The sequence below is a fragment of the Ictalurus punctatus genome, chromosome 10, assembly GCF_001660625.3.
Source record: "Ictalurus punctatus breed USDA103 chromosome 10, Coco_2.0, whole genome shotgun sequence".
NCBI classification, from domain to species: domain Eukaryota; kingdom Metazoa; phylum Chordata; class Actinopteri; order Siluriformes; family Ictaluridae; genus Ictalurus; species Ictalurus punctatus.
Window position 1 is genome coordinate 7,273,715 of NC_030425.2, and position 25,017 is coordinate 7,298,731.

General features: G+C 38.7%; 1 protein-coding gene across 1 annotated transcript in view; it reads left to right on the forward strand.

Annotated features, from left to right (window-relative positions):
• Positions 1-25,017, forward strand: part of pcdh17 (protocadherin 17) — a 72,625-nt gene that overhangs the window by 21,263 nt on the left and 26,345 nt on the right. Inside the window, exons 3-4 of the mRNA XM_017478789.3 lie at positions 7,649-7,707; positions 7,890-8,062. Coding sequence (XP_017334278.1) covers positions 7,649-7,707; positions 7,890-8,062 — 232 coding nt within the window. The remainder of the gene's footprint in view (positions 1-7,648; positions 7,708-7,889; positions 8,063-25,017) is intronic.

Genomic DNA, 25,017 nt, shown 5'->3' on the forward strand with positions numbered 1-25,017 from the left:
TAAAGAGGAAACTCTCCTCTGTGGCTATTGCATATTGGCTTCTGCAGCAACTTGAAACATCTGACAATGAGTTTGTTCAGACAATGAGTCGGTGGTCGTGACGATGGACCATCTGAACTCAAACATTGAAATGCTGGTGCAGCATAATATGGGATCATGGAGCCATGGTTACATGCCTCATCCATCACTACACACCCCTCACCAAAACCAATATTTCTATGCACACACACCCACAAGAAGACCACTTGTGGAGTACAATCCAGCTGCACATAGCCAGCACAGCACCTCACCTTCACTATACAGTGACTACACGCATTTATAGCCTAAACTACAAAAGAGCATTTGCAGCATTGGTTCCCTTTGTGTTGCGCTACTTATATTTATATCTGAACATTAAAATAGCTCCAGGTGTGATATACTTAATGTATATTTACAAATTTGCTATGTGTCTAAATATTTTGTGTTTGTTTTCATGCTATTTTAATTAAAAGATCATTTATGACTTTTTGTGTTGTGATACTTAATGTATGTTTACAATTTTGATATTTATCTTGATATTTTTGTTTGATTGTATGCTATATTTTTTAAAACATCGCGTTTATTAGTTTCTAATCATTCTATTTTCCTTGTCATGTTTTTTCTTTATAAACATGGATAATTGAGGCTAGCATGTATGCTAGCATGTATTTACTCAAACTCAATGCAAATTCAAATAATTGAATTTATTTGTACCATTAGTACACTGGCACATTGCAGTAAAAACAATACATCATTGTAAAAACAGATGCATAGGTCAAATAAGTAGTCATACACTCGTTATGTAATAAAACAAAAAGGGATATGTTTTTTGTTTTTTTGTTTTTAATGTAGGCTGCTCAAATGGCTTATGGGTTAAGAAACCCTGTCAACACGCTTCTCACTAGTTTCCCCTCGGTTTCATTGTCCGCTCTCAGCCATTCTGGTGGGGAGCTGAAAGTCTCTTTTGTACTGGAGAGCAACATTTACGCATTGTTCGTTTATAGGTTCATGGAGCAAACAAGCATAAGTAACAAAAGGAAGGTCATGTTTATATCCATGTCACAGACCGTGCCTTCAAACGTCCAAATGCACACTCGATCACCATACCTTGCGAAGTGATAGTCCGTAGTACTGCTCCTGTGGGGTATTCTATCATGAGATATGGCATCTGGGGATAAGCTGGATCACCCAGAAGAAACACGGGGATAGCATCCTCATCCTCCAGCAGTTGTTTAGGTTAGGAGAGAGTGGTCCCATCTTTTAGGTCGGCACTCAGTTGTGAATTAGCAAATATGCGTGCGTGATGTACACTGCCCGGCCATTTAAAAACAACATCCATAAAACAGTACTTGTGGTCACACAACGCTTGTACATTCAAAGAATATTTACCCTTCCTGTTAATAAAGTCTGTGGAATTAGACAAAGGTTTTTTGACCTCGACGTGTGCACAGTCAGTTGTCCTCAAGCACTGCGGCATACCATATGTCTGATAGAAGTTGGCGACAAGTTCATTAAATTCGGGCTCTGTTTTCAGTGTCTTGATGTAGTCTGGACCAAGAACGATGGTGAAGGCTTTACACACTTGTCGTATGATGACTGAAACAATTGATCTGGATAATCCAAATGCATTCGCAGTTTTTCTGAGCCTTCCCTCGTCACTCAGGTCGTAGAGTACATGCCGGAGTAGTGTAGACAACCGTAGCAAAAGTTATTCATTTTAAAACGAAAATGCACTAGTGTAGACAGGGCCTGTCTCTTTTCTTTCTTTTTGTCTTCCTCCCCTCCGCTCTCTCTCTTCCTTTCTTTCTTTCTCTGTCTACGTCACTCCATTTCATGGTGTAGGTCTTCAAAAGACTGCACCTGTAAAAAAAGACAAGAGAATTAGCTCTAGCTTTTGTTCTTTTGAATCAGTATTGAGGATAGGGTTTGGTGGTTACTCACGCAGGCCCTATTTACAATATTCTTGTAAACATTGATTGCTGTTTGTGTATGTAGCTTTATAGTACATGAATACAGATGGCGGTTCTCCCTATGGGCCTTTTGCCTAAACAGCAACTCAAATAGTTTTGCTCTTCAATCGTTCTGTCTTCAGCTATAAACATGTTCCCTATTTATTTCACTTAGCTCAAGGTTTTAAAGAGTCTATGTTGAGGTATAATTCTACCAATTTTTCACAATTTCTGCATAACTGGCCTGTTGAGAAGTAAATAACGTCATTCAGATTGTTTTGGTGAAAAATGCAAACTTTTTGAGACCCAGACAGACCTCACAGAGAGTTATTGCACTAAATGGTTATAAATACCTTTCCTGATGCCTTACAGACATCATACAGATTGGTGAAAAGACAAGAAAAGTCTGCTATGAGGGGATTTTGCTGGCATGTTTTTGGTCCACTTGTCCCATTGGATGGAAGGGTCATTGCAAATCAGTACAAAGTTGCTCTGATTGATCCTTTATCTTGTGATGAATCATTTCTATCCTGATGGAAATGGTCAGTGCCAGGATGATGAATTCTCCATCCACAGGGCACAAGATCTCATTGAATGGTTTCATGAGTTTGAAAATGATGTAAATCATACAGACTATACAGTTACCAGATTTCAACCCAACTGAAAACATGTTAAACAGCACTCTCCATCACCATCATCAAAAAACTAGTAAGAAATTATGTTTTATTAAAAAAAAGGTGTTCCTCCCTTCACTACAGTTTCAGAGACTTGTAGAATCTATGGTTAAGTTCCATTGAAGCTGTTTTAACAGCTCAGTATGATCACAGTACCATTGGCTTTAAGGACTTTGGCTCAGTGCGTGTTGTGATGACATCCCATGATGCCTCTTGGGCCAAATTTGCAGAAAATCTGCTGTATTTGTGAAAAATCGCAAGCTCCTTGTTTGCTTGATTTTGCTTTCATTTCTGTGAATGAATGCAAAATCGTGGAGGGATTGTAAAGAAGTTTAAATGGGTTTCTTGGGAAGATAAACCTTTTAATAATTTTGAAATTAGGTATTTGGAGAAATTAAGCCAACTGGTTTCTTATCATCTGTAGTGACTCCCAGTTTCAACCACATTGTCGAACTATGTTTTACTTTGTTTAAGAAGAAATTGTGTTAAATTTAGAAGAAAAAAAAACAACAACTATGAACTGTCCCTTTAAAATGGGTCTGCAATTGACTCAGAGGATCTGAAGAAGTAAGAGAGCCACACCACATAAGGTCATCTTGGTGGAATCCTTGGTGGAATAAAAAGACATTAATGTCAACTTGGCAGAGGTATGTGATAAGTGAGGGGATTCGCTTTTAATCCATGCAAATTCATACACTTTATCTACTTCTTGCTCTCTAGTCAGTCTGTCAAGATGTTCTTCTAGATGCTAGACAGGTAGACCCTTCCTTCCTTCCATCCAGCCATCCATCTCCTTACCCCCAGGCATCCCACAGGTTTATCCCTTTTCATTCATTTTCATTCATTCTCCCTTGTTTCTCCCCACCTTCTTGTTCCTCTGTGCCTCTTTTTCCCTCTCTACCTGCTTATTTGCACACACACACACAGAGTTCTGTTCATTTGTCTCTATCGAGAGGTGTCTTCAGAGAGACCACTGAGGATGCACCAAAATAGATCGGCTATTTTATACTGAGAGAGAGAGCCCATATACGCCCACTTACATCAGACTTGTGCTTTTTTCCTCCCTAAGGTGTACCCATATTCCACCAAGAAACACACACATACACATTTATCATCTGAAACCTGGCCATGCAAAGTAGCGCCTGCGGGTTCATTCTTTAAGCTGAGAGAGCAATCCAGTGTAAGAGAGATGGAAAATGTCTGTGTTTGTGAATACAAGCTTATTAACATGGAATAATCATTGTAGCTGGTTCTCCATTTACACACATAGAACTACCAAGAGTGGCATTTTTGGGAAGAAATTACACCCCTGTAGGTCTAAGAAATGACGAGAACACTTTTCATAACATGTGGGCAAGTTTCCGGCATTCCTGCAGCTGTCAATAAAATATCCTGTATGCTCGGAGGAAAAACTCAGTCTCTGTGGCACCTCAGGCTGTGAAAATGAGAGAAAAAAGACGAATTATGTGAACTTTCAGTATGTAGCCAAGGCATTTCAGAGCACACTCATTCCACACTCATTCAACTGTCAACAAAGTTTTACAGAAAAATATTATCAATAATAAAATCTTTAAAATCCTTCAAAATTCTTACTATAGACCATATTTTGTCTCTCCCTCTCTTGTTTCTCTCTCTCTCTCTTTCTCTAGGGATAGTTTGGATAGAGGCATATTATAAAACACTTTCCAGGAAAGTGCTCTTATCGTCTGTTTTAAAGTGCTGAAAGCTGGGTCGTGGTCATGTGATAGCATGTAGTGCTTACTAGGGCTGCCTGGAACAAGCTGTTAATGCTATCTAAATAAATTAACCCCTATTTGCCTCTGCACTGACCTGAGACCTGTGTTCCACTTCTCCCTAACTTTTTAATGTTAACATCAGCTTGGATGAACAGCATACACAATCATTTGGTGTATAACATCTCACAGTCAACTTATCCCAGCCAGTTTATAACCATCCACCAAAAATAGTTTTCTGCCCAAAAAAGATTAGAAAGATTAATGAGGTGGAATGTTAGACTTCAAAACATATCCTGAGCAATTGTTGGTGCCATGCCAGACATTCTTGGTCATCTTATACTCTGATCTACACGACAACCCTCCTCAATTTTTATATCTCCCGTGAAGTTCAACATCACGGCACAATAGAAAGCGTTGACAAAAGTGGAAAAGGTTCTTGTGGTTGAGGGAGGCCAATTTGACCTTCTCCAAATCCTCCTTCCTGCTGAGCCCCTGCCTTTTTTTTTTCTTTTCTTTTCTTTTATTTTATGTCACTGTCATTATGGCCCCTTTTAAAACTTTCTTTTGAAGTGCATTTGAAGTAGGGTCTTACCCATATGTGGGAAAGAGGTGAAGAGATTTCAATGGTGTATCATTAGCATAGATTTTAGAGACAAAATCTGAAGGGAGGTAATAAACGGTATACAATTTTAGCTGTTTAATTCTTTGTGGAGATTAGCCTCCTTCCATCTCGTTTTTATCAAGCTAAATCCCTCGCAAAAATACGAGTTTTTGAGTTTGGCCATAATACGTATTGTATATGTAAATGCATATGTACATATAAACTGTCCAAATATATTAACTGCTTTCATATCCCACAGCTTCGGCGGCACTTTGATTGCACATTTGGTATAGTAAACTTTGTGTACTAAGATATAGGGCTTCCCAAAAGTCTCCATACCTAGGGGAAATATATATATATATATATATATATATATATATATATATATATATATATATATATATATATATATATATATATATATATATTTCCCCTAGGTATGGAGACTTTTGGGAAGCCCTATATCTTAGTACACAAAGTTTACTATATATATATATATATATAACTATATATAGTTATATATATATATATATAACTCACGCCTCTGACAAGAGAAGAACGTACTGAAATAATTCTCATGGATGGATCAGGAAGCTGTCGCAAGGTTGAAATGCACTTTAAAAGGGAACATGGCAACCACATCACACACAAACCTATTAACAAATTCAAAAGGACTAAAAGTGTTGCAAGCCAACCGAGATGTGTATGTCCCCAAACATCCACTGACGAAGGCACAACCGATGTGGTGCTGGCATACGTAGTTCCCTACGTGTGGGGACTTTTGGGACTCACTGTATATCATGACAGAAAACATAGCACAATCTTTCAAATAATCTTGTATCACAGTATCACTTCTTTTATCATGATATGTAAGGAAGAAAACATGATAAGGCATGTTATTGGAAAATAATCATTACCACAAAAGTTATTTTTCTCACATCCTAAAGTGTTTTATTCCTCTTAAAGCACAACAATTTGTCAGTAGTTAAAAAAAAGAACTACAGAACAACACATCATACTTCTTATCCATTTATATTTATGTTTAATGTTGTGGAACATCCATGAAACAAGTTAGTTCATGTTATCACTTTGTTATAGCAGCTCTAAACTATAAAGTAGTTCCCTCACTGGGCTGTTTGTTTTACTCTCTAGTTTCTGTCTGTTAATAAGACAAAAATATGCAGTTTGCCATGTTATCGAGAAACCAGAAAGACGTCTATGAAAACTTTACCTCCGACTGTAACAAAGCACTGACACTGGAGACTCCTTCCAAAAATCTTTACCTTTATCAACAGTTACACTTGGAGTGTCTGCCATGTGTAACAACAGGAAACGACAACGTATTAGAACAAGCACATTGATATAAATCTACTATTTGCCTTTGAGCCGAACTACTGTCTTAGCTGCTGTTGTAGAAAATAACAACTCCTGACCAATCAGAATCAAGAACTCAGCAGCTTTGTGGATTTTTTTTTTTTACAATATTGACAATAAATAATTTTGCCATATTACAAAATCAAAACAATTAAAAAAGGAAAGGCTTACAGTTGGCTGTTTGTTACTCTGCGTATCAGTGGAGTTGGTTAATACATACATATATGATATTAGTTTTCTCTATTATTGTCAAAATTCCCACCCCTTGTAGACTACATTTTTTGCTACCTCTAAATATATAAATATAATGAGTATATATATTAAACCCAGGACTGCCATTGAGATGCTCTTGCTGTTGTTTTCCCATGAGCTTGGCTATATGCTTGGACTTAATTCTTAGAAGTTATAGGGTTCACTTTGGGTAAAAGCGTTGGGTAACCTCAGATATTTAAATTTTAAAGCTATCATATTGCTGCTAAGTACATGATGCCAAACCCCTCCGCAAGATAGAGACAGGTGAAATTGTGTGATGTGAGATGGAGACACGGGCCCAGTGCATTAGTCTTCGTTCAGGCTCGTATTCAGCCATGTCAATATTGTCTGAACCACAGCTTATGCCGCCTTCTTCCTCCTCTCCACTCCATATTGACTGGGGACTGCAAAGCAAACTCATTGTGGCAACATTGACGTAATGCAGAGAGTTGAGTAATTGAGACCTATAAGAGAAGGTGCTATTGGCTTTTCCGGTGTTGTGAGATGTTCAAAAAATTGACAAGGATTGAGGTGAAGGAAGAACTTTGGCTAAATGGATGATTGTTGAAGTTTATTGAATAATGCACTCTTGCTACTCATGGGTGCTCTCTGTTGAGAGACAATAATGTTGATAGTCGACAAGCCTGGGCACAGCCTGCTTGTGCTTGTGCTTGTACCCCACCTTTGTGTGTGCATGTGTATTTACAGTACTTGGTGCAATGCTCTGCAGGTGTGTCTCTTTGCTCCTGCCTTTCCTTTTCTTGTCTTACTATTTCTTCCCTTTCCTATTTATATCCATTAGGTCACTGCAAGTTCACAGTAGTACAAGACAATGTTTTGAATGTTTAATTGCTGTATTAATTCAATAATTAAAATGTACAAATGTAAGGATTAACACCCTACCACCATCTCTGCCGCTTTCCATCCTTCCCCCTTTTATTTCTGAATAATTAATCAACCACATTCACTGGGAGATCTCTATCAACACCAGTATGTGTTTCGATGTCGTGCAACACCTAAATTTCTCTCCCTTCTCCTTCACAGACTGACAACTTCCCCACCGAGCCCAATTACATGGGGAGCAGGCAGCAGTTTGTTCAAAGGTAAGTCCTATTAAATTACTCGCTCAACCGTCACATATGCCTGGACCCCCCATCCCCCCTCCTTTACTTTACGAGTGAGTGTATGTCTCAAATTAGAAAGCGTCCTCCTACCATTTTCATTTCCCATGTCATTTATTTACGCTGCTGTACTTTTTTATTATTTGATTTTTTGCATCATGTAGCAGCTCCACGTTTAAGGACCCGGAGCGGGTAAGTCTAAGGGACAGTGGACACGGGGACAGCGACCAGGCCGACAGCGATCAGGACACCAATAAGGGCTCATGCTGTGACATGTCCGCCAAGGAAGCACTCAAGATGAAGGCAACAGGGCTCAAGCCTCAACCTCTTGAGCAGGGTGAGTCTTCTTCAAACCTGAAATATTTAAGGGTATTTTTTTGTTAGTTTTTTTTGTTTTTTGATACATTTGCAGCATTTAGTTTGTTTAAACTGAACTCTGGTGCAATAGCCTCTTTGGTGCATTTAGCTTTGGAACCAAACAAAACAAAACAAAACAAAACAAAAGAACTAGTCAAACTCGTCTGACACTGCAGCAAGACTGATTGGAGCCAAATGCAGGAATTTAACCAAATTAACCAAACTGCTATGTGTTTTGGGTTGCAGGTAGAATTATTTTTTAGCTTTAACATTTTAAAGATACTAAGCTAACAAACCAGATGCAAAACGATTGTCAGAAGACAAGAGCTGGAGTTCTGCAGAAGTAATATGTATTCTGGATATTGGTGAACAGAAAAAACACAAACACAAAAATGGTACAGGCTCCACGCTCCCTGTGACCCTGTGTAGGATAAGCGGTATGAAAAAATGGATGAATGGATGGATGTTCTCCATGCTTGCTTGATTTCCATGATTCCTGATCGCTGAATGAATTTTCACCAGTAGGGTATTTTCTTTTTGTGGCTTGTTTAAATTTGAGCCGTGTGAAATCATATTGGACCAACTAGAAAATAAAATGATCGAATTCAAACTAGGAAAATGGACGAATAGATGAGAAAGTGCCCTAACTTAGCTGACTTCTCTGGGCTTCGTATCTCAATACACCCCTTCCCAATATCTTTTGTTCTTGGTTTAATAGGCTTTATTGGCACTATTGCTTTACAGACGACATTGCCAAAGCAATTACAAGTTGGTATAACGGACCGGATGCCAATACCTAAACAACATTAATAATTTATTTTGGATCCCCCGCTATCTCTCATTCTCAGTTCAGTTTAGTGTGTTTCATTGGCCTGTCTGCTTTTCACGCAGCATTGCCAAAGCAATTACAACTTGGTAGGCAATGCCATAGCAAGATCCCAACATATGAATAACATAACATTTCATTTCCACTTTCTCAATTTTCTCTATGCGTTTCCCCTCTAACCTTTTCCATTCTTCAATATTCACTGCCCCTGTGTTGCTCTGCATCTGTATTATTTATTGCTACTATATTGGACCTTACTCTTTTTATTTATTTCCCTAATCTTTCTCTTTTCTTTTTTTTTGTTTGATCTTTATATCTGCCAAAAGTGTACAGCCAGTTTGACTTTCAAAGCCCCTCCTTTACTCAGTTTTCGCTCTTTCTCTATACCTTTTACAATCTTTCTTTTTTTATCTCACACCCAAACCAATTCTGTTCTCTCATGTCTTACTCTGACTCTCTCTCCCTCATACTTGTATTCCAGCACCGTTCTCAGTTTATCAAACCAGACAAGCCCATTATGATTTTATAAGCCAAACCACTTTAGCCTCTCCATTTAGTCCATGCTGGGGAAGCGCTGGGAGCGTGCTTCTTTATAACTTTCATAATGGAACATGGAAAGCGACTTATCGCGCAGCAGGAGAAATTACGTGCTCAGCCTGATTAAATATGAATAATTATTCGTCGTTCCATGTCGCTAGGACAAATGACTAGTGACATTCGTTGAACAATTCCTTGAACTCCACTGACAGATACGAAGTTGCATGTTCCATGAGAGGAGGCTGGAAAATTATTTGCACTTGTTTCTAAAAGAGGTTGTGTGCATCCATCCAGGGGCCTGCTGAGTCACATTTAAGACTATTACACCAGAGCTTTATCCATCAAAACAGAATCCAAAACCAAAAACACGGTGTGTGTGTGTGTGTGTGTGTGTGTGTGTGTGTGTGTGTGTGTGTGTGTGTGTGTGTGTGTGTGTTGGCAGTTAGAATAAATGGCCTGTAAAAAAGCTATAAATCAAATATAACAGTACAATTAATCAATAGAACAGAAGGGATCTTCTGCTATTTGGGTTGAGACAGTGGAGTACTATGCTACTGATGTCTGCCTCAATTTAACTGTGTGCTTTGTGTATTTCATTGAGATTCAGGGAGAAAAAAATAACAACAGTGAATGCACTGGCAAGAGAAATTGGCCAATTAAAGAGGCCCATATGTTTCTTATTTTTATGACAGTAGTCATTTAATGGTGCATGGGAATAGTTGGAAAATGGCTGAAATTTGCTATTTTAACTGTGGGACTTGTTCACATGTTCAGTTCAGCAGAGCACTGTTGTCTCAATCTGTGTGTATGTGTGTATGTGTGTGTTAGGCCTGGTTTAACACAGGTTGGTGCCCTAGGGTGACCACACTTGAAGTGCCCCCTTCATCCCACTTTACACGAAAAAAAGGGTCATTCTAGCCCTTACTGATGCTAAAAATCTGAATGCAACTCATTCCATTGCAACATATCCTAAATATCATTATTCCCAACATAAATGGCCTCTATCAGGACTACATGCAAAACCATTAGAGTATGTCTAAAAAAATCATTGCACACATATACCAAATAAGGCAAGCTCAAGGAGGGTTGGGGGCATCGGTCACATGCACCCAATTCTTTATATGCATATATTTTTTATATTCGTCCCTCTCTCTCTCTCTCTCTCTGTATATAATATAATATAATATAATATTATATAATATTATATAATATTATATATATATATATATATATATATATATATATATATGTATATAGTATTAACTGTTCATTTAGTATCTGTTTGCATCTCTTCCAGTAAATATACTGAGAAAACAAACGTCCCCTCACATTCAACTGCTTTTATTTCCAGCAAATTTCTTAGCATGTGTAAATATTTGTATTAACATAATATTTATAATATAAATATTCAATAACAGACATAAACTGAACAAGTTTCACAGACATTTGACAAACAAAAATGGAATAATGAGTCCCTGAACAAAGGGGGGGTCAATATTACAAATAACAGTCAGTATCTGGTGACCTCCAGCTGCTTTAAGTACTACAGTGCATCTCATCCTCATGGACTGCACCCGATTTGTCAGTTCTTGCTGTGAGATGTTATTCCACTCTTCCACCAAGGCATTTGCAAGTTCTCTATCATGTCTAGGGGGATACATGGTTTTACCACTGCAAGGAAGATCAGGTGTCCTGCTTGTCTCCCTGTAGCACTGTCTTAGGCATCTTACATTACAGACATTACAGTTTATTACTCTGGACACATCTGCAGTCCTCATGCCTCCCTGCAGCAGGCCTATGGCATGTTCACGCAGGTGAGCAGGAACCTGAGGCATTTTTCTTCTAGTGTTTTTCAGAGCCAGTAGAAAGGTCTCTTTAGTGTCCTAAGTAACTGTGACCGTAATTGTCTGCCACCTGTAAACTGTTCATGTCTTAAGGACTGTTCCACAGGATATATATACCACTAAGCCACCGTGTGCCCCTATATATGGTTAGCACTTTCGCCTCACACCTCCATGGTCGGGGGTTTGATTCCCACCGTGGCTCTGTGTGTGCGGAGTATTGCATGTTCTAATATATATGATTAAGATAACAACTATGTTTGTGATACCTGATTCCAGTGTACATTGTTAGGATCACCGGTGAACAATGTCAAGCTCTTTCCCTTGTCGTGTCATTACCACATTTGATTTTTGTACAGGCATCTGAACTGGTTTGCTTTAAAAGGGTCTTGGCTTTGAAATGGAGCTTATGCTGTTGTTATGGGGCAATGAGGGAGCAGTATAGCCATCATATTGCAAGCAAAGTGATCCATAATGCATTATGTTGCATTATTGCTGTGTGCTTTAAAGTGGAGTCTTATAGCTCTATCTTGCAGCAAGCAGGGGGCAGTGTAGCGTGGGGGTGTGGGTGTAGGGACACCAAGCTTGTAGCGATTGTATTCTCATCATTACTGGAATGCATTATCCAGGGAGGCACTCCTATTGCTTCCTTCATTTCTATCTTTCCCCCCTGTCTTTTTATGCCTTTCCAATCCTTTGTCCTCTCTCCATTCCTGCTTCTTTCTGAGAACAGATTCAGTAATAGATACTTCTGGACCTGTCTTTGTACACTGTGTAATTACAGTGTGTAATGTTTTTTCCTTTCTTGGTCGAACATATTTGACATGACGATTTTTTTTATTATTATTTTTTATTTAAATTTTACCAGAATTAGACATGTCAAGGCCAGTTGTAGCTAAGGATATTTGTGTGTGTGTGTATATATATATATATATATATATATATATATATATATATATATATTTCTTAGATCCTTCCGTGGTCAATACTTATTAAGTGATAAATCCATAAATCTTAAGTATCACAAAGGATTTCACATCTAATACCTTGCTGACAGAGGATTTAACTCTTCCAGAGAGCGAAAGATTTATTCAGTGGCCGTGAGATGGAAAAAGCTCAAACTGTCCACTTGAGCAGTTAGTAAAGCATGCAGTCTGTAGTCATCAAGCCCAAAGCGTGGAGAGTTCATCCTGTCCATGTGTGTGTCCATGTTCACTCCTTGGGCAATGTTTATTAGGCAGTAATTCAGGCAGAGACAGAGAAAGAGAGAGCAGGCTCGAGGCTCTGATGCACATAAATAAGCAACACTCCTCAGCAGGGTCTCTCTCACTCTCTGTAGCTCTAGGCCTACACATGATCCACTCCAATTACCGTGTACCCTACAGCATTTATTTACTGGATTCTGGGCAAAAACATGAAGTGAAACCAAACAAAGTGCAAGACCAGTATGAATTCATCAACACATTCCTCTAGCCAGGTCTTTGCCCAGGTCAAAAAAAAAAGAACAGATTGACAAACTTGAAACATGAAAGCGTTTTTGTTTTTTTTGTCTGACACCATAATCAACACATTACTTTTTGGCCTCATTCAGGAATTAGCCAAGGTAAATCGATTACCTGCTATCTATCTATCTATATATATATATATATATATATATATATATATATATATATATATATATATATATATATATATATATATCAAATCTTTGTGCCATCATGCTATTACAAAAAAATATGTTGTGTTTTTTTAAACATAAATAAGTTAGACTTATTAGTGATTTTACATTTGATTTCCAACCTCTACTTTTTAATTTTTCCACCACTAATTATGCGGAGAGGCAAACATACAGGACACCAAATAATGTGAGTAGTCCATAAATTATACAATTGTCTACAATGACCATGAGCCCTTACTACAGTTATTTGTCTCTCTCTCTCTCTCTCTCTCTCTCTCTCTCTCTCTCTCTCTGTCATCTTACCATAATTGCATAATTGGATTAAAACCAAATTGCTCCAAGCACACACACTCGGTATTCCCCAACCTCACTGTCCACTGCATTATAGACACATGCTTTCCTGTTTTCCATTCATGGTGTTACTCTGAAATTGATTAATTAAGCTCCCCAAATTATGAACAGTGTATTAATTAAGCAGAAGTGTATCACAAGATTTTTTTTTCTTTTCTTTCCTGTGTCTATTAATTGGTGATTAATTGATGCGAGGACTCGCCCAGAGCAACATCTAATCCTGGAAGGTCTTCCTCAGTGATTCGGTTCCACTCCTGTCTATCGTGCGCGGCCTCAGAGATGTGCGTGCATGATAAACTGTGTAAGTGTGTCTGAGTTTGTGAGAGTGTGTGTGGAACTGGAGAGGAGGTGGGGAGGTGGTTTCTTTAGATTGCTGGGTGAGTGTTCTGGATGACCTCCTCTAATTGCATTTGATTGAAGCGCGATAATCAAATTGCTTCCCCTTTTATTGTCCCTTCTCCTTTCTTTCATTCACCATACTGTCACGGTAACCTTAGCTTATTACAGAGTGACAGAGAGATTGAGTGAGAGAGAGAGAGAGAGAGAGAGAGAGAGAGAGAGAAGGATGGAATGTTTTAACAGTTAAGGCAGGAACTGAGCAACATACTGTAGTGTGAGAGAAAGATACTAGGCTTCTAACATTACTCATCTCCCCTTGTCTCTCGCTTATGCTATTTAAACAGAATCCTGGTAAACATATCAGTGTTTGGAGCAGAGAGAGGTCATGCTGTATAAGACACACACACATGTTCACACATGGAGAGACTATTGTGTGGAGGCTACCCGAGAGCATTGGCTGATTGATTTGCAATGGCCGTGCCAATAAATGAATTGAGTATACTGGTGGGTGGATTCTACAAAAGCTGATTTACCTGACCTGCTCTAGCTATCAAATTTCAGAGCACTACAAGAAGCCCAGCAAAATGTTCTTCTCTGATGACAAAGATTGGCTTTTGTTAGTATGGTTTATCGGTATATGGATCACGTTACGGATCAAATACACCACAAAATTATAACATTTATGCCCGTATAAGGAGATCCATTGTCTCACACATGCAATATGAAAATGAGTAGGGCTTTAAATTGATGCCTTCACCTACATCCAGTGGCAACATATTTATAGTTTTGCTGAAAGTATTTTATGATTCTGATACAGATTCAATATTAATTCTGATATATAACATTTTGCCTTATTTTAGTCATTTATTTCCTGTTAGTCAATGAAAACTCAAATTTCCACAATATTCTTTTAATGCTTTGAAATCCCATTTGAAAATAATTTCTCATTTTCAGACTCTGTAAAGTCTTCTGTCATGCAGAATACTTTGAAATTATTCACTTCCCAAAGCTTGTTTTTTTCTCTTATTTTTTTATACGATAAAAAATAAATTACTAAATAAAGTGTCTGCAGTGGCTCAAACACTTAGTAATGTTACTCTAGTAAACACGTAGTCAAAAGTTAGAAATTTCTGCATGGTGTTGCCAGACATGCTAGTTCTAGTTAGCTAGTATAATATTAGCCTACAAACAAGGCACTACAAACTAAACACTATGATCAAGTATTTTAGGGGATAAAACATTTGATCATAAGAATATTTTCATATTATATTATAAATATTCTAAATAATATTCATAATATTACTATAACAATATTATATAATATAATAATATTATTATAACAATATTATAAATAATGTTTTTAGGTTGCTAATGTATGTCGATTATGTTTCTGCAACCATGAAGCATTAAAGTCCCCATGAAGTGCCTTGAAACGTATTTTGAGCATTACTCGATTGTGTTGACGTGATTTCCATGGAAACTGGAAGTCAGGGTGTGACACATCAAGTGGCTCGTCCCACTTTTTAAATAGCCAATAGCGTTTAGCTTACCTCACAAAATTTGGGGGCGGGACACTTCAGATTCTAGAGAGCATTTGATTGGACAAAAAATCTGATGAGAAGCCGAGGTGCAGAATGATGTCATCAAAATTGTTGAGCTGTATTGGTGGTAGAGAGAGACTGAATTTTGAATGTGTATATCTTCTTAATGTGAATTTTGCCATGGTTTTGGAGCATACTAGCTTATAGATAACCTTAAGGCTAAAATATTGGCATAGCTATGCAGATCAGAAAAGAAGACACCCACAGCCATTCGTCTAGCAAGCAGCACGCAGAAGATTTCACTTCCCTTGTATAAACGCAGTAGGCTTGTGTGATATTGATCCATTAAAAACCATGATATACAGGGGAATTGAGCATTTCCACCATTTCAGGTTTAGGTAGAGTACAGGCGTTTCCTGTATAGTCAGGAACTGCTTAAACTGTTAGATTGACACTTCATTTTAGGCATATTTAATCTTTTTTTTTTTTTTAGGTCAGATGTTAGAACTGACGAAGTATATACTTGTCTAACGTGAGCTAAGGCAAACATACAGTACACGGCTAGATTTTATTTCACATTAATGAACTCAAACATTGTCCATTTGCCTAGATTGAAATCACCCCATGAGTCTTGTTGAGTGCATACAAGATGGTGGGGAAAGGGGGCGGGGCTTCTAGGCCGTGTTGGAGAGTCCAGAACACCTGCGCAAATCATTCCAGATTCATATGCTGATTGGCTCATGTTCTCTTTTTTTAATGGGGGTGACATATTTCCCATCTTGACTGCTCTCAGGTTGGCAGGTCTGATAAAATAATATAATCAAAGTAAACCTCACTGGGCATTGAGGATACGATTGTACCTACAGAAAACTGAGTGCACAATGATGGATGGAAAAAAGCTTGACTGTTTCTGTATCATTCATTAATATATCACATGTATTTTTTTTTAGTATTCTGTGTATTAATAATTAGTCAGCTAAGAATAACTAAACTTGTTTCAAAAAGTGTATGTGACGCCTATATTCTCACTCTCCTGTAACATTTAATCTATGAACATGAGTGAGTGCAGTGAGTTCACTCCTCTGTACAGGTACATGTTAGCTCTCCAATTAAACGTGTTACCCAGGAGGCCATGAGCCAATCGCAGAAAACTGAGATACAAAAAACAGAGCCACTTGTACCACCAGTCCTCTTCCTTTTACAGCTCTAGACCCCTGAAACACATCCACTTTGAAGAAGTCAAACAATTAATTAGCGGTTTCTATCCAAATGCCCTTTTTTAGCAGTATGCTACAGAGGACGAGGCTTCCACTCAACTACCAGGATTCAGTGCGATCCATATTGACAGACTTCTAAAGGTCATTTCCTATCATTCATATTTTACGTGGCTACAAAACCTGCAATGAGAAGGCAGTGTGTGTATTGGCTGATTTGTTTTGAAATGTCGTAGACTTCACACGTAGAGTTCTTCCTCTCCTGCTAATTGACAGCATAAATTATCATTTCAGCTCACCTCGTAGATGCGTTTTTCTGTATTTTCATTTCGAAACATGTAATCCTGCTCGTTCCTTGGTAACTTATGTGTCTCTATTTTTTCCTTTTCACTAGCATAAGTGGAATGGTATGCAAATTGAAGCACAGGCAGCGTGTTAGTAGAAGTGGTTGTGATTTTCTAGGGCAGTAATGGGGGGACTGTGGGAAAGCATTAGCAGCAGGAAGGTAATGTCTTTTGAGATCCCCAGCTAAAGCTTTTTAAGATCTGGCCAGCCAGATATCAAGCAATTGCACAGTCAGGTTCCCAGCTTTAAAAAAAAAAAAAGAAAGAAAGAAAGAAAAGGAACTAACACTGGTAGCAGTGATAGAGACCATCTGCACAGTTTTCCTTAAAGTATGCCTTCTAGTTATTATTAGCTAATCCAACATATTTAAATTGTAGTCTCTGTCTCCTAACAGCTGGCTCTTACTTGCCAAAAAATATTTAAAGGTAAGAGAGTATAAAGAGTAGGAGTAGTTTTGCAAAGAAAAACTTACACGTTAGCATTTGCTTTAAAGTGCTGAGCATACAATAAACTCCACCAGCCCTAAAATTTATTTTCCTAAAGCCAATATGGTTGAAACTGGGCCTAGATGAATTTAGTCGAACTGTGTACTTTCCCTTTCCTTAGTGCTTTTAGGGAGTCCAGTGCCAGCACAAGTAAATCACCAGCATCATCCCTCGACGCAGTGGCTCAAACCTGAATTAATATCACATAACGCTTCGATTTTCTGAACGTCAGTGTATTATTTATATTGTGCAACTTCTTCTTTTTATTGCAAGGTGGAGCTGTCACTCACAGTAATTTGGCTGTAGTCTGTAAAATTTCTTCTATATCAAGATTGACAATAACAAATTCATTGCAATAACACAGCATTGATTTGCCGCCTGGTGAAATAACTAGGAATAGTCCACAGACAAATTGAAGGATCAACGAATTTCTACTATAGGCGTTTGTTATTTAACCTCGCTAACACCAACAACAATTCATCAATCAACAACGACATCAAGTCTTTCAAATTAAAATGTAGATTGATTAATGATCACGAGGCACGTTGAACCCCAAAGCCTGAAGCCAAGCCTGCAGTCCCTAGCAAAGAGTTGCCCTTTCAAATCTGAAGGCACATGAAAAAGTTTGACCATATGACCACCATGGAGAGGAGCAGACGTTCTCTCATAATGATTACAGATGGCTCGCTCCACAATTATCAGAGCGCCACTGTCGCTCTTAAAGCATTATATCTGGGCTCGGAGAGAACCATTCAGCAGCAGACTATAACATGAGATTTGTTACGGCTCGAGCACCCAGTAGGACGCCCACGCGTCAGCGAGAAGGGTATAAGCATTTCGCATCTTGATGTTCCTTGAAGCTGATGTGCCCTAGAAACAAGAGCTTTTCCACTGAGCTTGGATGAGTCAACTAAACCGCCATTAGTGTCTTTGTTTGATGTTTTGATCAACCCACCCCTTTATGACAGCTGTTATGCAAATTTCTTTCATGCCTCATGTTCTGTTGTTCAGCTTTTTAAGTGCTTAGTTTTCATGATTTGTTGAAAGTAAACTTTACCTCAGTGTTACTACGGTATTAATGTCAGAACAGGTGGACTGCTTAGCCTCAATGGGAATGTTTTAATTACAGTATTTGCATGCACGAGGCCTAAACAGGTAACATTGTTATTACTTACTGCTGTCGCACATCTGTCTTTGATTGTGATTAATTGGGCTTTTCTAGGCCGCGTCTCAATTCTTTGATGAGAGGAAGTTTCAGATGTCCTTATCTTCCGAAACACGTTTTATTTTGTAGCAGGAGTGTAATTGAATAAACATTGTTTCTTTTTTTTTTCTTTGTCTTTTTTGAATACATCTTGTTGAACCGGAGCTGGAAACAGCATACTTCCCTGGTTTACTGTTCTGTTTCTCTCCTTCTCATTTTCACCATCTTCTCTGTTGATTCACGTGTGTGTCAGCCACAACATTCGGAGAAGGCAATTAGAAGCCTGAACAGACAGAAGGGTCTTATTCCTCGATTGTGATTTCAGCACCTTTGCTTTTGATAATGCTCTCTTCTTCCCCACCGCATTCTCACTCAGAGATACAAGCCTGTGTATGGAAAGCGCTTTAGACCGCTAAGCCACTGCAATCCCACAGAAAGGCTGCAAACCGTTTAAAAGGAATATCACCATCTTAAGCTTCCCATTCTTTTTATTTAAGGGATTAAATGGATTAGTTTTTAATATGCAAGCCTTCATTCTATTGTTTGAATGAAACAGCAGGGCAGTCTCAATGTTACTCTCTATATATTATACCCGAGGTAGCAAGGACATGATCACTCGGATGTCACACATGCATACACCAGTGCTTTCTCTTAATCTGCAGCTCTGCAGCTGGAGATTGGAGCCCTCGTTAGCCTCCTGGTTGTGATATTCGAGGTAATAACAAGACTGTGTCCTTTGCCTTTCTCAGGGAGCTGGCCATAAATCTTTGACATTAGCCCACTGGCCTTGGTGCTGCAGTGACTAATTATGGTCTGTTTATGAAAGTAATGGCTCATTTCTCACGTGACACCATCAGTATCCCCGCTTCGGTAACAAATCGGACGTCTCAGATTTCTCCCACTTCAGTCCTCCTTCTACTGATTAATTTGACAGGAATGAATGAATGAATGAAAGAACGCTATCTGAGGCCCTTTTTTTTGTCCAGCGCTGTAATGGAGATCTTTTACTGCAAGTCATTAATTAGAGCATGAGCTAATTCCTGCTTCAAACGCACAGCCTTCTTTTAAAGATATCTGGCTGTGCTGCATAGAGAGAGCTGTAATTGGTGGTGCATTTGTGGTGTGGTCAGTACACTTTGATTTCCCTGAGCCTTCCTCGTTGTTCTTTATGATCTTCAGCATTTGACCTTATCACTTGAATTCAGCCAGTTTTGACTTAAAGGTTGGAAACGATGTTTTTGCTTAAAAAGGCCAGTCCACTTCATGGCAAGATTCTGAAAAGTGTTTAGTTTCGTTTAGAATGCAGCAGATGCAGTTTAACCAACAGTTTAACTAATTTATGAAGCTGGATACGAACTAATTTATCCATAAACTGACTATAGGAGCGTTTACACAAGATTCATGAAAAGCCAGTTTCTACGAGAGCTCCTGAGTTCATGTAAATTTGCATATAAGGAGATTCAATAGCATGAACCTCAATCGATTGGCTACAAATTTGATAACTTACAGTTTTATTTACAGATTATGAGTTTTAATGGCTTATTTATTTCAACTGCAGACACAAATTTGGTCCACGTTAGTGCTTTGGGGAAAAAAATGCATACCAGAACAAATCCCTAAATTAGGTAAGACTAGCCATTTAATTAGGACAAAAGAAATGAGAGCCTAAAATAAAAGGAGATGGATCGTGTGTCAACGGTAGCCAACATATTCGCTTCAATGGCTGAGCTGCATTATTGGAAGATTTAGTGCACTGTGCATTTAGTAAGCCACCCATTTCTTTTGTTTTCAGCTCCCTGTGAGTTTTGTCTGTTATGAAGTTTTGCGGACCATCACTAAAGTGTTAGGCCCTGTTTACACAAGTGGATTTTCGTTTTAAAACGCATAACTTTTGCTATGGAAACTCCAGTGTGGACGAGGATCGTTTTCGTTTTAAAACGAAAACACAATAGTATAAACAGGGCCTAAATAAAATGTGCCGTGAAGGCGCTTGGTAACTTGCAAATGATTGCTGTGCTCAGTAGTACACAGAAAATCAGCCTTAGCGAAACTTTTGTAAATCTGTGAGGAATTTTTACTTCAGTTCATGAAATGTTGTTCTTAAAAAATAAATAAATAAAAAAGATGAAATCCTTTTAAATCACTTCTTTCATCACTGTCAATATAGGAACAGGTGTTAAAATTGTAATAGTTCTTTTGTTCTTAAATCAAACACGGATCTTACAGTAATTTAGAAATTACTGTTTGCTGCTAAGCCATGTCCTGTTTAAGCAACAAGGCATTTTCATTTTGTTTTCTGTATACAGATCTTGACAAGCCTGGTTGCTTTTGCATATACGGAAGCCCATAAATATCTGATGTCTGTCTGATGGACTGTGTTTCATCTTTAATTTTTCTTGATTTTCATTTAACAGTTTAACTGGCAGAGAGCATTTGTTTGTTGTTCTCTCTCTCTCTCTCTCTCTCTCTCATACTCCTCTCTTAGGGTTCATGTCAGTTTAAACTGATGAACAGCTTTATAAGTGTGATAAGTACACATATGTTGGATTAATTAAAGCTGTGCATCTCCCCTAGGCGATAGCAGCCTACATTTCAGTTTTAACCTTTTCTTTTTAAGGCATTGTTGGGCGTATAATTACGCTTTGCCTAATTAGTGATCTATTAAGGCTGCTGATTAGATGAACAGAGTCAGAATTTCTGTGCATGCAATAGCTGGCCAGGGCAGTGAAGGTTGGGGGGGTCGAGGGTGTTGTTGTTGGAGGTTGCTATCACTAAACTTTGGTTGCCATGCAGTTGTTAATACAATAACACGATTAGGATGAAAACACCACTTCAGCAGTCATTCAACAGGCCCACCCCTGCCTTGTTGTGTGTCTCATTATTATAAAAAGACATGAAGTGCTTGTGTGGAGGCCGCACTGGCCGCAGTGCTACGTTGGGCACAGACAAAGCTGGGCTCAAGGATACTCATCCCCTTTTATACAAACACAGCTCCTGAAAAGGGAAATTGATCGGGCTTATCACACAATAGTCAGCTTCTGTTATTTCTATCTTTGGCTTCCGCTCCTACCCTCAAGCTTTTGTTGGGACTCGAATAGCTGAATTAAGAGACTGGCTGCATAAGACACATGAAATTATCTCAATATTTCCATCTGTTCTCCACATAGCTCGCTTGTCCGCTTATTACGAATAATGTCCAGTGCCTCAGCTCTTCGGTTATAAGCAGTGCATAAGGACGTTGTTCTCTAGCTCTTATACTGAAGAGTGGTGAATCTGTATGCTCCTGCATGTCCATGTCCACTTGAGAGCTATGAGGGATTCATGCAGGCATCCACCTTCCTACTCAAGATTTATCTTGACGTGGAAACATGGATTCACATATTCTGAGTCTATATGATGCATTTACAACATCTAATCAGAAATCCTGCTAGTAGCATGGGCTTAGTGGAATAAAGGTTTCATGTTTGGTAGCTCTATGGCATGTGACTGCGCAAGCAATTATCGGGTGCTGAGAAATGTTGAGATGGTCACTGCCTTGTGCAACTAGTGTGGACGCTGCAGTAAGAAAATCACGATCTCTGTGGTTTCGCATCATTCACCTTTGTTCACCTAGTTGCTGCACACTTTCTGTGCATAATTTGCTCGATACCAATATAACCATAGGGAAAAATCCATACCTTAACAAAACCAGCACACCACCCTTTACTAGTGTGTAGGAGTGTATGTTTGGAGTGTGTGTGGTGGACAGCAGAGATATGGAGACCGACTCCAGCCTTGCAGGCTGCCTCTTTTCCTTCGCTTAATGGCTCACAGAGTGTGTGTGTGTGTGTGTGTGTGTGTGCGTGTATGTCAGTGTCCGTCCCTAGACTCAGTTGGGGAAACATGTTGTCCAGTATCGCCATGACGATGACGCCCCAGAAGGAGATTATGATGATGCGTCCTCTCATCTTGGCACCCTGCCACTTCTTCCCATCTGTCCTCTGTCTTCATTACAGCATAGAATTGTGTGTGTCCGTGTGTGTGTGTGTGTGTGTGTGTGTGTGTGTGTGTGTGTGTGTGTGTGTGTGTGCGTGTGTCACAGTTAAGCTGTGACACTAATCCAAAGGACTGTCATAGGAGACTTTATTAGGAGTTCAGGTTTCGCCCATTATTGACTACCACATGGTCGACTTTATTCTTATATATTAATCCTATTTCTCAGATGCACTTTCTTAACATCGTACTCTGAATGTTTGATTTTTGTATCTGCACTTGATATTCATTGACTTTAGTGCATAATAAGTGGCACAGTTGTATATGTGGCTTCACAAAACTTATTGATAATGCAATTTTTAAAATACATTTGACTCCTAGCTAGGTATTTGTGAATAAAAAAATATTTTGAGAATAATGAAAACAAAAAAATGCAGGTGTGGATGGAGATACTCCAAGCTTCAGCTCTCTGTATTACAGAGAGTCTAATTCGTCACAAACACTGCTATATAAAATAGTTTTTTTCTGATGGCAGGAGATTTTAAGAGGTTAAAAGTGTCTACATGACACCATGTTGAGCTATAAAAATCCTAATATTTATTCATGTAAAAGCCTAGCTTATAAATTGCTTCAAGCCCCTAAACCAAAACTTCATGCTCTCCCATGTCCCTTTTCATCTCCCTCTTGCCTACCCCATAATGATGCCTCACCGTTCCTCCAGCAGCACAGCTCTCACCATGCTTTCTCCCATAATTGCATCACCTTCCTTTTAACACTAGGCTCCCTCTCCTCAACAGCTTCTTAAAGAGAGCAGCTCCGAAAACGTTTCCTCTACGCACCACGGCATGGACACTACGTGCTTCACTTAAGCAACTGCCCATAATTACAGTGTATTAGTAGACAAAGTTTTGTTATGTTTCTTTTTTTTTTTTCAACTCCTAAAGAATGTTTATCGGGTGCACCAGCAAAGAGGTTTCCTCCGATAAACAGATTGAAGCTGTTTGTACATGTCAGATTTCATAGCACATTAAGCTATGCAAATATTTCTCCCTGCATGAACCGCTTTCCACAGTTTAGTCATGTTTCATATTCAGCCCTAGAGCGTCGGCTTTAAAAGGCATCTTTTTGATCTTCCTCCTCCCCCCTCTTCCCTTCCAGTCTGGATGTCACTTGTTGTGGCCTGACTGCTTCCTGTAGAGAGCAGGATGACAGACTCATTAAGAGAAATTGGGGGAGAAAAGGAACGATGTTGATTTGAGATTGGTGAGAGAGAGAGAGAGAGAGAAGCTAAGGAGATGGTAGCATATGCCTGATGAAGCACTGATAGGGCACAAAAATGGTGATGTAAGGACTAGAGGTTGGATACAAGAGGGGACAGTGCTAAATGGAGACCTCGAGAGCCACAGAGGGAGGGATGGAGGGCAGAAGAACGGATAGAACAGCAGGCTTTTTCTCAGTAGGAGGCAGGCTTAAGTAGCATACTTCCCCTGCTTCCTGTGGGCTATAAGCCACCTACAGATAAAATAATAATCAAAAGGAAGGCTGGCGACAGAACGGCACAGTGTGGTGCTCTAGGCAGACCCACACACACACACAGAGTTGCAGAGGAGATCTGCATGGTTGGAACATTTAGAGATGATCTCTCAGACTGGTCTCATCCTTATGTACCTCTTGTACAGGACTATTTTTAAATAATCACAGGATAATCTGAGCTAATGAAATAGGTTACCAACAAGAATATCATTTGGTGATCAAAGGGAGCGCCAGGTTATAATTGGCAAATAGATATCACACAAGTTTTTATTTATTTCTTTATTATAGGTAGGGTAGAAAATAAAAATACTAGACAAGAATTAGATCTCAAATAAACAAAGGTGACTCATTATTATAATGCCACAACGATTAATATAGACTAATGCAATAAATGCACTTGTTCTTGGTGCATTTTTAAGGTTTCATTAACTAATAAAAAACAAGCTGAAAAACGAACCCAAGAACCTTTTGACAAAGACATGATACGTAAGCTCTTTGCAGACCATGACTTCAGGAGTCGGATGAACCAAGATGATGTGAAGAAGACCCTACAGGAGCAGCTGCTCTTTTTTTTTTTTTTTTTTTTTTGGGGGGGGGGGGGGGGGGGGGAATCCGTGGACACATTCAGGTAATATTGCCCACAAAATGTGTAACGTTGGTGATGTGTATTTTAGAGAGGTGTAAATCAATTGTGGAAAAATAAATCAAGGGAATGGTAAATTATATTATTAAATTATAGTATACATTATGTAAAGAATAATAAATGAAGAAAAGCTGAAATACAACAAGGAATTTGTTTACAGCAACAGCGTGGGTAACTAGGCAAAAGTGTCCTCTTCCTTTACACAAAGGGTTAGTATGTCCCAGTACTTGCATACTCTTTTGCTACATACTGAGAAGTATTTACTTTTTCTTCACAAAAAAAGAGTACATACTTCTATTGCATAGTAGTCCCCTATGAAAGTATTGGAACAGCAAGGCCAATTGTTTTGTTTTCACTATACACTGAAGACATTTGGGTTCGAGATCAAAAGATGAATATGAGACGATAGATCAGAATTTCAACTTT